Source organism: Manis javanica, chromosome 4, assembly GCF_040802235.1.
Source record: "Manis javanica isolate MJ-LG chromosome 4, MJ_LKY, whole genome shotgun sequence".
Lineage (NCBI taxonomy): Eukaryota > Metazoa > Chordata > Mammalia > Pholidota > Manidae > Manis > Manis javanica.
Genome location: NC_133159.1, coordinates 101,113,375 through 101,125,588, shown reverse-complemented (window position 1 = coordinate 101,125,588; position 12,214 = coordinate 101,113,375). Strand labels below are relative to the sequence as shown.

At 40.5% G+C, this 12,214-nt stretch overlaps 1 protein-coding gene across 1 annotated transcript in view; it reads left to right on the top strand.

The window, feature by feature from the left end:
* Positions 1 to 12,214, top strand: part of CD58 (CD58 molecule) — a 35,856-nt gene that overhangs the window by 19,815 nt on the left and 3,827 nt on the right. The window contains exons 2-5 of the mRNA XM_017650323.3: positions 634 to 930; positions 3,468 to 3,737; positions 9,308 to 9,382; positions 11,660 to 11,695. Coding sequence (XP_017505812.1) covers positions 634 to 930; positions 3,468 to 3,737; positions 9,308 to 9,382; positions 11,660 to 11,685 — 668 coding nt within the window. The 3' untranslated portion in view covers positions 11,686 to 11,695. The remainder of the gene's footprint in view (positions 1 to 633; positions 931 to 3,467; positions 3,738 to 9,307; positions 9,383 to 11,659; positions 11,696 to 12,214) is intronic.

Below are 12,214 nucleotides of genomic sequence, written 5' to 3'. Positions count from 1 at the left end.
GATGAATGGATAAAGAAGAGGTGGTACATATACATATTATTCAAGCATAAGAAGAAAACAAATTCTACCATTTGCAACAACATGGATGGAGCTAGAGGGTATTATGCTCAGTGAAATAAGCCAGGTGGAGAAAGACAAATACCAAATGATTTCACTCGTATGTGGAGTATAAGAACAAAGAAAAAACTGAAGGAACAAAACAGCAGCAGAATCTCAGAACCCAAGAATGGACTAATAGTTACCAAAGGGAAAGGGACTGGAGAGGATGGGTGGGAAGGGAGAGATAGGGGGAGGGGGAAGAAAGGGGGCATTATGATTAGCATGTATAATGTGGGGGGAGGCATGAGGAGGGCTGTGCAACACAGAGAAGACAAGTCGTGACTCTACAGCATCTTACTACTCTGATGGACAGTGACTGTAATGGGGTTTGTGAGGAGGACTTGGTGAAGGGTGGAGCCTAGTAAACATAATGTTCCTCATGTAATTGTAGATTAATGATACCAAAAAAAAAAGTAGTTGATGAATCATTTTTAACACGAAATTTAATTTTTTTTTCTAAAGAGCATCTTGGAAGGTGGTTTTCTATTTTCAATAGAGTCATATTTTTCCTAACCAGTTTCTTTTCCTTCCTAGATTTCATCAGCTGTGAGTCCCAACGGATATTTGGAGCTATGAATGGGAACATAACTTTCAATACAACTAGCTTTATGCCTTTTAAAGAGATCCTGTGGAAAAAAGGAAAAGATAAAATCATAGAATGGGAAGAAAACTCTGAGGCCAAACCTTTCCCACCTTTTATAGGTAGGGTTCATTTAGACAGTACCTCAGGTCATCTCACCATCTTCAATTTAAAACCACAAGATGAAGATGAGTACGAAATTGAGTCTCCCAGTGTTCAAGATAACACCAAGTTTGTTCTTAACGTGATTGGTAAGTATTCCATAAATTGGTTTGTTTAAAATGGCAAGTTTCCAGCTGTATTAAGCAACTAGTATAAATAAGCGATTTATGAGAAAATAAAAGAATTGATAGCATGTGTTGTCACCTCTTGCTTGTAGACAGGAGTCACTTTTCATTCCCTCGCCATCCTCTGAGTGAGGAGAGGGTGTGACAGGCTGGCAAAGCAGCTGCCAACAGCATCACTTGTCTGGCTAAGAATGTTCTGGAAAGGGATGTAGTGGTAGCAATGAACGCAGAGCTTTTTGGGCTCCATAGATGGCGCTTTGTCCTGCAGGCCTGCCCAGGAGGTGCCAAGTCCTATGTCACTTGAGCTGGAGATAGGGCGCAGCTTCCTGTGTTTCTCATCAGTGCTTCCGGTTTTTCTCTCTCTCTGAAGCTCCTTCCTTGCTGCAGTCACCGCAGGCCTGGGGTCTGGCCCAGTGTTCCCTGGTCATGGCTGCACTGGCTCATTTTCACTGTTTCTGATGTCTCTGTCTTGTTTAGGAGAGGAAAGTAGGTACAGGGGGATTATGTTACTTCTCTAAGGTCAGATGGCTCTTGGTGGTCAAGCTGGGACGTGAACCCAGGCAGTCAGGCTCCTGAGTCTGTGTTTTTAGCCACCACACTATTCTTGGAGGTGAGCTGATTGAAGATTTTATGTTTCATAGAGTGGAGATAGTAATTTGAAACTGTCTCCCTGAATTGATCCATCTAGCCGCCTAGCCCTCCATCTGTCCAACGTCTGTCCTTTTTGAGGAGCCAGCTATGTATTATGTCGGGTGCTGTGGTTAAGAGATGAATAATAACTAACCTTTACCGTCCAAAGACACACAGTCTGGCAGGTTCATTATGCACCTCTAATGTTTAGGAAGTGTTTGATGAAATGCTGTACATTGGCTGAACTAGAGCAATAAACTAGACTCTGTCACGGAACACATGGAGCACCCCGGTCAGAATCACCTGGGGTGGTGGGGCCCAGGAATCTGCATTTTTAACATATACCCAGGTGGTCCTTAGGTACATTTATATTGAGAAATGCTTCTACAGAGGTGGAAGTAGAAGAAGAAAGTGGAAAGCTCAGTTTCCTGCCCCTGAGAAATGCCCAGCCTAGTTGAAGAGGCAGACAAATGACCTCAAACAATTATTTCCATTTCTCCACTGTTCTGGAGGCATGCAGGGCTCCTTGGAAGTACCTCAGGAGCTGCTGTGAGGCTGTGGTGGCAGCAGGGGCCTGAGAAGGCTCAGCCCTCCGCTTTTGAGGTACTAGAACAACTCCTTATCATTGTGAAGGACATTGATCTGCTGTCTAAGATTTAATTTGGAGAAAGTTTCCACTGCTTAAAAAAAGGTTCAGAGTTCTTCTAACTAAAGAAAAGCTTTGAGGCAGGCAGCATATAATGAGTTATGCAAGCTAGATTAAACCTAAAAACTGAGGAGAAGGGGAAGTCTTGTATGAATCATGTCTCTAACAGGGTGGGCTGGGTATATTACTTAACTGAAAGGGGAAGAATTCAAGAGGAGATGGTGGGGAGAGTGAGTTAGACACTTTTATTTCTTATAATATTAATTGGATCTAAAGTGCTCCTTTGTCTTGGAAAATATTGTTTTAAATATCAGCATAATCCATCATCTTGATGGACCTTAATTTACTTTAATTTTCTTTTTAGTAAATGTCAATAATACATTTAAATTTTATTATCCAAATGCTACCATGACCATTTTTGTATATTCCATATATTTTTACATCTTTTCTTAAATCTCTTATGATGAATTGTTAGGGGAAAGTAGTGATGCAAGAAGGCATATGAATTGACAAATGACTAATGAGACAAAATGATTAACATTGAGGTTTTAGGGAGCAGCAGCGGCACAATGTGACATATGAGCATCCTAACCTGTCCGTGTGCATCCAGGATGCCTTAGCGAACAGGAGGTGTTTTCTAGAGGAAAGGTGGAAGTGAGGCCTCTGACTGACAGGTCTGTGGCAAGTACCACTCCACTACTCTACCTATTAGCAGGACCAGCTCACGGTACAATTCCGTAGTACCTTTTGTCAGATGTCCTTTGGAATAAAACATTTTCCAGATTTTAGAAAGGTAATATAAATTACTTCCTCTCTGTATGCAGAGAAGCACCCCACTTAGTTATGGGGAGTACCCTATACTCAAGCTTGTGAATATTTTCGGTAAACTACAATAATGAATATTTGAAGTGAGAAAAATTAAAATTATAAATCCTTATATAATTCAGATCAGCATTTGCGGCTAAGTCACTTTGCCGCCATTTTGTGCAAAATCTTTTGGCTTTCAGAATTGAGGATAAGGGGTTTGGGGCCTGTATGTATTCTGAATATGAGCAGGTAGGTATGACCCAAAAGAAGAGAGAGTTCTCTCCCCTTGGTGCTCAAGGAGGTAGTCTGCCTGCCTTTCAAGATCATAAGGAAGCTGGGAGCTGTTCATAAATTTGCAGATGATAAGTCTAAATATTATTCTTTGCTGTACTAAATATTACTCTTTTTTTTTTCCCAGAGCCTCTTCCATCTCCAACACTAAATTGTACAGAAACTAATGAAAGCATCAGAGTCCAGTGCATTATCCCAGGATTTTACAGAAGCCATGTAAACCTTACAGAGTACTCATGGGATTGCTCTCCACCACAGTGTATTAACTGTAGCTCAGATCCATCTGAAGTGTGTGTTAATAAGGAAGAGTATCTCTCAGAGAAAATACAGTGTAATATCAGCAATCCATTATTCAAAAGAACAGCATCAATCGCTTTGGCAACCTGTGTCCCAGGTGGTGAGTAAATAACCAAATGTGTCATGGCAGACATACTCTATTCCAGTGGCAACCATGGCCATTCATGGTTTGTGAGTTTCAAGCCAGGGGTGTAATTCAAAATGCAAAATAAGTTACAACTTTCACAGCCACTCCATTATAGATGCAAAGCTAACATTTTTTTAGCACTTGCTGTGCAAAGCACCATTCTAATATATTTGTTAATTAATTCAATCTCCATACTACCCTGTGAGCTGGGTTTTAGTAACTTTCCTTCTTTCATGGGAGAAGCCAAGACACAAAGAGTTTAAGTTGCTTGTCCAAGGTCAGCAACTAATAAATGGCAGAGTCTGGTTTTGAATTCTGTCTGGTTCTATAGCCAGTGCTTTTAATTATTCATAATACTGCTTCCTGATATTCTTAATAATTACTGTGCTCTTAAAGGTTGCACATGTGTTTCAAGAATGTCCTTTTGATACATTTGTCTAGGCTAACAGCATGACAATTCGTCTTGGCTATGGTCTTTTTATGTTGTTTGAATATCATGTACATTTGTAATTTGCAATTTTTATTACCTGTTTTTTATATTGTGTTCCTAATTTACAGATAAAAGCATCAGTAATTTGAAAGTGGTTCATTAAATCATAAAGAGGAAATGAAAATAGTAAATACTATATACTTCAGAATAATCTCATAATTGTAAATAGTGAACAGGATTCTGGAGCAAATATGAGTCTTCTTGGGCTGGGACAGCATAATTCTGTAGGAATAAATTTTTTTCTGAACAAACAACCAAAACAGAAAAGGGCAATTAGTAAATATAATAATATAAAAAACTTGAATTTTATCTGATTAGTGACCATTCTCCCTAAAGTCTCCCACGTATTATACTTTTTGAAACTGTTCAAATAATGATATTAAGCCATTAAGTTTATTACATCATTTTCAGGCAAAGCAGTGTGACTTCTCAGGTAAAACACATATTTCCAGAAAAAGTGCAAAATGAGTTCCAATTCATAACTGATGGATTTGATCCCTAAAGACAGGAAAGGCCAAAACCACAGTGCTGTCACTCAGCACAGCTATGTGCACAAGTCACACAATTGCCAAGAAGATTGAAAAACCAGCTGCCAAGTTAATGACACTGTTATGCTTGAAGCAAACATTCCTCTCCTGATTCTACTTATTGGGTGTTACATACACCCAAGGCATGCAGAGTGGAAATGCATTTTGTGTGCTAGCGGATTGCTTTACAGGGGAACAACGGAAAACAAAACCAGGGTGCTTTTGGCTTTGTTATGTATGTGATGCACTTAATCAACAAGGAGAAAGAAGGTGACTGTATGCAGAGTGAACAAGCTAGGTGAAATCTGGAAAAACTTCAGGTGTTGCAAGAGACAATACTTGAAGGAAATAATTTCTTAATAAGGTCCTCTATAGAATTATATGGGATATTTTAAGGTATTTTCAAGCATTTTGCCCTCACATGGTTTTTATTTAACTTGAACCATTAGAATTGAATGTCCAAGTAAGATGTCCTTCCCTATAGATACCGTGAGAAGTGATCATCAGATTACATCCCTCTCACTGATATAAAATAAATGTTATTAATTTGAAAACAAGCCCTTTTTATTATTAAATAATTATGACTCATCTTCTATATTCCCCCAAATTGATAGTTCACATTGTATTGTAGATCTTGAAAGTTTGAGAAACATTGCTAGACAGTTCTTGGGTCATTTAAATCCTGGAGTAGTCGACATTTGGGGCATTTATCTGGGTTCCTGTCTTTGGTCTCCACTAATCAAAAGTTGAAGGACTGCTTCCTTTTCCCTAAATCTAAGGCCTGAATTTAATGATCTTAATGGTTCTTTTCAGCAATAAAAGTCTAGAGTCTCTTTTTCTCCTGTGATGATTTTTTAATACTTCCCTCTGCAGTTGCATCATAACAGATAAAAATCCCTGAGGATATAACAATTAAATACTGAATCTTAATTTTTCAAGTGTTGGCTTTTTATCTAGACTTTCTAATGCTTTATCAATGAAGCATAGTAACTACACTAACCAGCTACTCTTTGACAGATCTTCGAAAGAACCATCTCATTTGCCTCTAACGATCACCATTCTAGACTGTTGTTTACCTTTCCTAGAGGGAGGACAGGTTCAACCAGGTGGAGTGACTTCCTTAAGGTCACTTAAGTAATGGAGATTGAATTAAAATTTAGGTCTTTGAATTCCAGAGTTTTTATCCATGACATCATCCTGATTCTGTGTCTCAAAATAAATCAAGTTAAGAAAATATATTCACAGGAATCAGCTAGTAAAGACCATACCATGTTAATGATAGTACAGACCAGCGGGAATTCCTCAAGACCCAGGATCAGGTCTCTGCAATACATAAAGCACAAGGGGAAGAAAAAGAGGTGATGGGGGAACTTGAGATTAAAGAGATTTAAGAAGCGTATCGACTAATTGTAACATATGGGCCTTATTTGATCCTGATTCAAACAGAAAAAAAGGAAAAAATAGAAATTTAAATAGTGACATAGCAAGTGGGGAGGGAGAAGGAAAAGGGAGAGCACGTCCCTTCCCCTTAAAGATCAACCCAGGGTGGCTTGACCAGGCTGGGCTCATGGCCCCACCGAGCTGAGGGAGGCTGGGAAATGCCATGTATAACTAGCCGGTCATGTGCCTGGTTAGAATACAGTGTTCTGTTGCCAAAGGAAAAGGTAGAGGTTGGGCCTTGTGGAACAATATAACTGGTACCATTTTGCAGCATACAAAACCAAAAAGTCCTTAAATGATATAAACAGTAAATATAGAGATTTTTAATTTTTTGCACCTAATTGGTCATCTTATGTACTCCCCATGGTGTGGGGTATGCCTCCAATTTGGAAACTCTTGGTCTAAGCAAGAGAGTATGGTATCTTGGCCTAGAGTGATGGCATGGAGGTTGGGAGGAGCGGTTCAGATGAGGATGCATGGTGAACGTAGAACCAAGAGGATTTCCTGAAAGTTGGAGGGGTTGCCTACTAGGAAATACTCAAATGGCTCCCAGATCTCTGGCCAAAGGAGCAGGATGAATCGTGTTACTTATTTATTGAGACTGGAAAGCAGAAGAGCAGGTGCGTGGAAGAAATGAAAAGATCAGTATGAACTTTGAGATGCCTGTTAGATTTCACATGGAGACTATAAGTCAGGCACTTTGACTTCCAAGTCTACGTCTCTAGTGAGTATTTAGAGCTGGAGAAGTAAATGTGGTTGTAACCAAAGAACAGTAGGCATTTAGAGCCATGAGACTAGAAACGATCACTTAGAGAAAGCAGACATCAGAGAGAAGTGTCAGGGACTGAGTCTCAGGGACTCCAGCATTTAAAGGCCGTTAAAAGGAAGAGGATCCCCAGGGGAGACTGGGAAGGACCACTAGGGAAGTAGGAAGTAACTCCAAGAGTGTGGGATCTCCGAAGCCAAGAGGAGAGGGGGTGAGCAACTGTCAATGCAATGGGCAGGTCAAGAAGGAAGGACAGAATTAAGAACTTGTATATTGTCATCTCCCCTAAATACCTGCTGTCCCAGACTGATGACAGCACTTGACATCATCCATGGGAGAAAGGTTTTTGGGAGGAACTACTATCAAGTAGCATTAGATTCAGCCATTTAAAAAAAATTTTAAAGCATCAGTGGCGTAAAAATGTAGATTACTTCTTTCACATTAAAAAAAAAAATTGGAGGTAGGTAGCCCTGGGCATATTGTCGTTTTATGAAGTCAGAGACCCCATTGTAATCTCACTAACCTGCTTTTTGAGGCAGCGGCATCCTGACGGGAGAATAATGTACCATACCCCTTTTAGGGAGACTTTTGAGAAATACCACACAACCTTTCTTGCATTTAATTGCCTAAAACTTAGTCATACAGTTAAACCTAGCTGCAAGAAAGACTGAGAAATGAATCTTTTAGTTGAGTGGCAGTATGCCTGACTGAACATCCAAACTCTATTACTAGAGAAGGAGGAGTGGTTATGCGGACAGCAGCAGTTTCTGGCCAGGGGCCGTTCAAAATCAAACCAGTGGGTTATTGTCTATTTGTCCTATAAATAAGAGGAAAGTGTGTGTGTTCACACTCATTCTCACTCTCTCATTGCCCCCTCCCTTCTCGCCTCTCCCTTCTCTCTTATTCCCGCTGTACTTCCTGTTAGTGGTCCCACCCCCTCCCTTAGTTGTGCGTTGTGATAATTTTGCCATATCTCTAAGTATCTGTCTTTGGGGTTTTAGTAGCTGGATAGGGTCTGCCTCCTGAACATCCCATACTTTTCTGTTGAGGACTCTTAGGTTGTTTTAGCTTTTCAATACTGTATATAAGGCTGCAGTAAATATCTTTGTGCCTTTTTTGAAGGAGGAGTGGGGCATGTCATTGTTGTGTAGGTTAACATCTTAGAAATGGAATTGCAGGGTCAAAGGACATTAGAAAAGATACAAATAGCATCTACTCAATAGGTTAATGGTAATAGCTAATAGCTATTCTTAAGTGTATTGAGTCAGTTAATGCTCACAACTGCCCTGTGAGATAGATGTATTTGTCAGTCCTACTAACAGTTAACCCATGAGGAAACTGAGGCACTGAGTGGCTAGGGCACCACCCAGTGTTGTCTTAATGACTCAGTGACTCTAGGCACATCACTTTGCAAAGTGTCTAGCTGCTTTACAATGAGTGTTTTCAAGGCTTGTTATGCACAACTGCCACACTGCCCTGCCAAAAACATAAAGCCGGGTATGCGTCCACAGGTGGTGTGGGATGGCCCAAAACTCCTAGTACCATACTTGCTTCTGTTAATAAGTAACACTGGATCTGATATGTATCAACCTTGAGCATGTATGTTTATTGAGAAATAAGAGTTCTATTCTCCTTATTTGCAGTAGTTATGTTCTATAGTCACTGTGAATATATGGAATTAGTGAATACTGAACCATTGCTCCCAGCAGAAATGTAGGGTTAGCTTCTTGACAGCCTCTTGCACATTTGTGGCCAAATACAATATGTAGCCCTGTTTTATGTGTTTTTCTGTATAAAGATACTATATATAGTTAATGCATTAGCATTGAATTCACAGCCAGTACACATAATTCATGCCTGAGTGAAGCTTACCCAGCACACATATTTTCTCTATAAGACACATCACAGCCTCATAAGAATACCAGCGTTCTTTGGAACACTTGACAGCGTGTCAACACTACACTCGGGGGCCATTTTAGACAGTGAAACAGCCAACAAAAAGCACAAAGCTGTGCAACACATGGTACTAAACGGACCGCACACAGGACCCTCGTTCATGGTTTGAGAGCCGAAAGAAGAAGGCAGAGCGTGCCTTGCTCACCCTCAGCTGGGAATGTGCACGTGGGTAGCTCACACTTACCCATTCTGCTGCACGTGCCACCAGTGACTGGAAGTGCTCTGACTATTGATCTGGGGAGCACAAGTAAATTTTAGCAAGTAGGACAAATGCAAATGTGGAATTTGCAGTAAAGCGTGTCAGCTATCTGTCTGTCTTGCTCAGTTTAGCTAATTGTTTTTTTCTTTTTCTTTTTCTTTACAGATAATTCAAGGTACCGGTATGGGCTTGTAGCAATACCAATAACAATAATAATACTTGTTTTCCTATTTATAATAGGTATGTATATTTTATTTAAAATAATAAGTTTTCAAATGTGAATTGGTTTTTCAAAGGCCAGAAAATGAATAGTTTGAAGATGAAAACAAAGTTTGAAATTTTAGACATTTCTAAAGGTTCAGAACCTTTTTTTTCCTTACTTATTGTCTGGGGTTGCTGAGTGTGCTTCCCCAAGAGTCTGCATTATCCTAAGGTGGAAAGAGTCATCAGGCCATAAAGAGCTTTCCAGATGTGGGAACCATAGCCAGATATACACAGCACTATTCCACAGCCTCCTCTCTGTGGTCCACTGCAAGACACAGTCACACTGCTGGCCTCTGAGCCAGGTTTTGCAGAAGTCCTTACTCTTGGCTGCCACGGTCCTCGTTTCCATGTCTTACACTCCAGAAGGTGGTATCAGGTAGAAAGGAGCTTTTGTCGAGTTGGATGACAGAGTGGTTGGTAATTATCGGGTATTACCTGTGTTGCCTTCCTGAGCCTTCCTCAGTCCCCAGAGATGTTGGGCCAACCTAGAAAGCAGCCCATGTGCCTGGAGAACTGGTGACCTCTTGCCATCATGTTCTTTACTGGTGACAAGAAGCCCCTCCTCACGTCCCAGAGTATATTGACCAGGCTATAAATGTGAAGATGTTCTTGAAACACCAACAGTTTCCATATCAGCCTTCACCAGGAGGAAATTTGTGAGACTTAATTTGTCAGTCCCACTGGGAATGTTAAAGAATAAACATTTTGCAAGGTGATAGCATTTAGGGCTATGTCATTTTGCACTTCTGTCTTGAATTAGGTTTGCAAATTAGGTTTCAGTGTAGTGATTTACATATACAATTTAATCAAAATTAAATAAAATTTTAAAATTCAGTTCCTCAGTTGTACTAGCCTCATTTCAAGTACTCAGTAGCTGCATATGTCTAGGAGCTACCTACTGTACGGGGCAGTCCATATGGAGAACAATTCCATCATTACAGAAAGTTCTATTACTCAGTGGTGACCTAGATTATTTTGGGATATTGACACTATGATTTCCTGAGGGTACCATTTCCATATTACATATTGCAGATACCATGAAGATCTCTAAGTAACAGATTAAAAGTCAGGTGAAGAGAGTTTTAAGGCATCATTACCAATGCGTGAAATATTTTGGGAGCTCAGATGTTCTTTAAAAAGGGTTGTTTTTAACCCCAGACAGTGACATAGTTAATCATCTCCTTAATGGATTGGTTCCCAGAAACCAAAATCATTATCCCCTCAGTGTTGTTATGGGTCTATCACCAGAATATCTGAACCAAAGACAGGTGTACTGAATACCCATGTGACTCCATAGTAATTGGTTGATTAATTTTTAAAAAATGTATTAAGTGGAGAGAAAATTACAGCAGTGGCCAGTAGTGGTAGCACCATATAACCTGAAAAACAAGTTGTTCTAGAAAAATAAAGATTTGAGCAAGCTGCTCAACCCTAAAGCCACAAATGAAGAAAGGTGAGGCATTTGTCCCGGAGCCTTCAGAAGGGGGAAGAGTTGACGTGAGTAGCTACAGGGGCTAGCTGTAGTTGACAGACACCATTACAAGCTCAGTTAAGCCTATGGACTAGGCAGCTGGACCGGCAGTGTGGCTCCAAGCTACGACGGACCCCTTTGCAGGGGAGGAATCGGAACATCTAAACGTGTGCTGTCCAGAACGGGAGCCACGAGCCGATGTGGCTGTTGAACCCTTGAAATGTGGTGGTCTAAATTGAATGTGCCAAAAATATAAAAACCCAGTATAAACTGGGTTTATAAGACCTAGCATAAAAAAGGAAGGTAAAATATCTCATTAATAATGTTTATATTGGTTACATGTTAATGATAATATTTTTGATATATTGGGCTAAAAAATAAAATATATTATGCAAATTAATTTTACTTTCTTTTATTTTGTAATGTGGCTACTAAAAGTTTAAAATTACTTATGTGGCTTACATTGTATGCCTACTGGGCAGCACTAGTCCAAGCCATTCTAGCCTTCCCTTCATCTTTAGCCTTAGGCACCAGCTGCTGTAGAAATACCTTTGGTCAACAGTTTTTGGTTTTGTTTTTCTATTTGATGTCCATGTTTTGAACTACTTTTTGAATCAACTCTAGCCAACTTGAGTTGAGCATTTAGGCAAGTAGGAAGTGCTAGTCTGACAACTCTGCTTCAGAGTTTTCCACACTCAGGTCCCTCATATGCAGTCAGTAGGTCCGGGTTACAGCTTCTCTTTTCAGTTCTCTAACTGAGATGAAAATTTCTTCATTTGTAGGTCGGCAGAAATACATAAAGAAATAAGCAGAACCTGGTAAGTACCTTGTACTTGGGGGGCCAGATTCTACTTACCTTTCAGTTGCCTTGAACAGTAATAAGTAACATCAGTCAGTATACTAACCATTTTGTTAAGCACCGACTATGTGTCAGGCACAGTGCCAGCCCCTTGCCGTCCACCATCTCATTAAACCCTTTCAGTGAGCCTTGTATGGGGGTGTCATTGCCTCTTGCTTAGAGACAGTGAATGTGAGACTCAAGAGAAGTTAAGACACATTGCTAATAAGTAGTAGAACTGGGATTCAAATCCAGCTCCAAGGGTTATACTGTTAACCGCCACAGTGCACTACCTGCCTGTCCCATCCCAGAAGAGCTGGACAAGGGACTGGGCTCACTTCAGGATCCAGGGTCAGAGCTGGGCCTGGGCCATGAGCCAAACAAGTACCAGCGGTTGTGGTAACATGCGCTGCCACAGGGAGGCTTCAGGTGGCCTCTCCTGGCAAAGCACTGTGGTGAGGAGGCAGACGCCCGAAAGCTGGGCTTCCCAAGGTGAGAG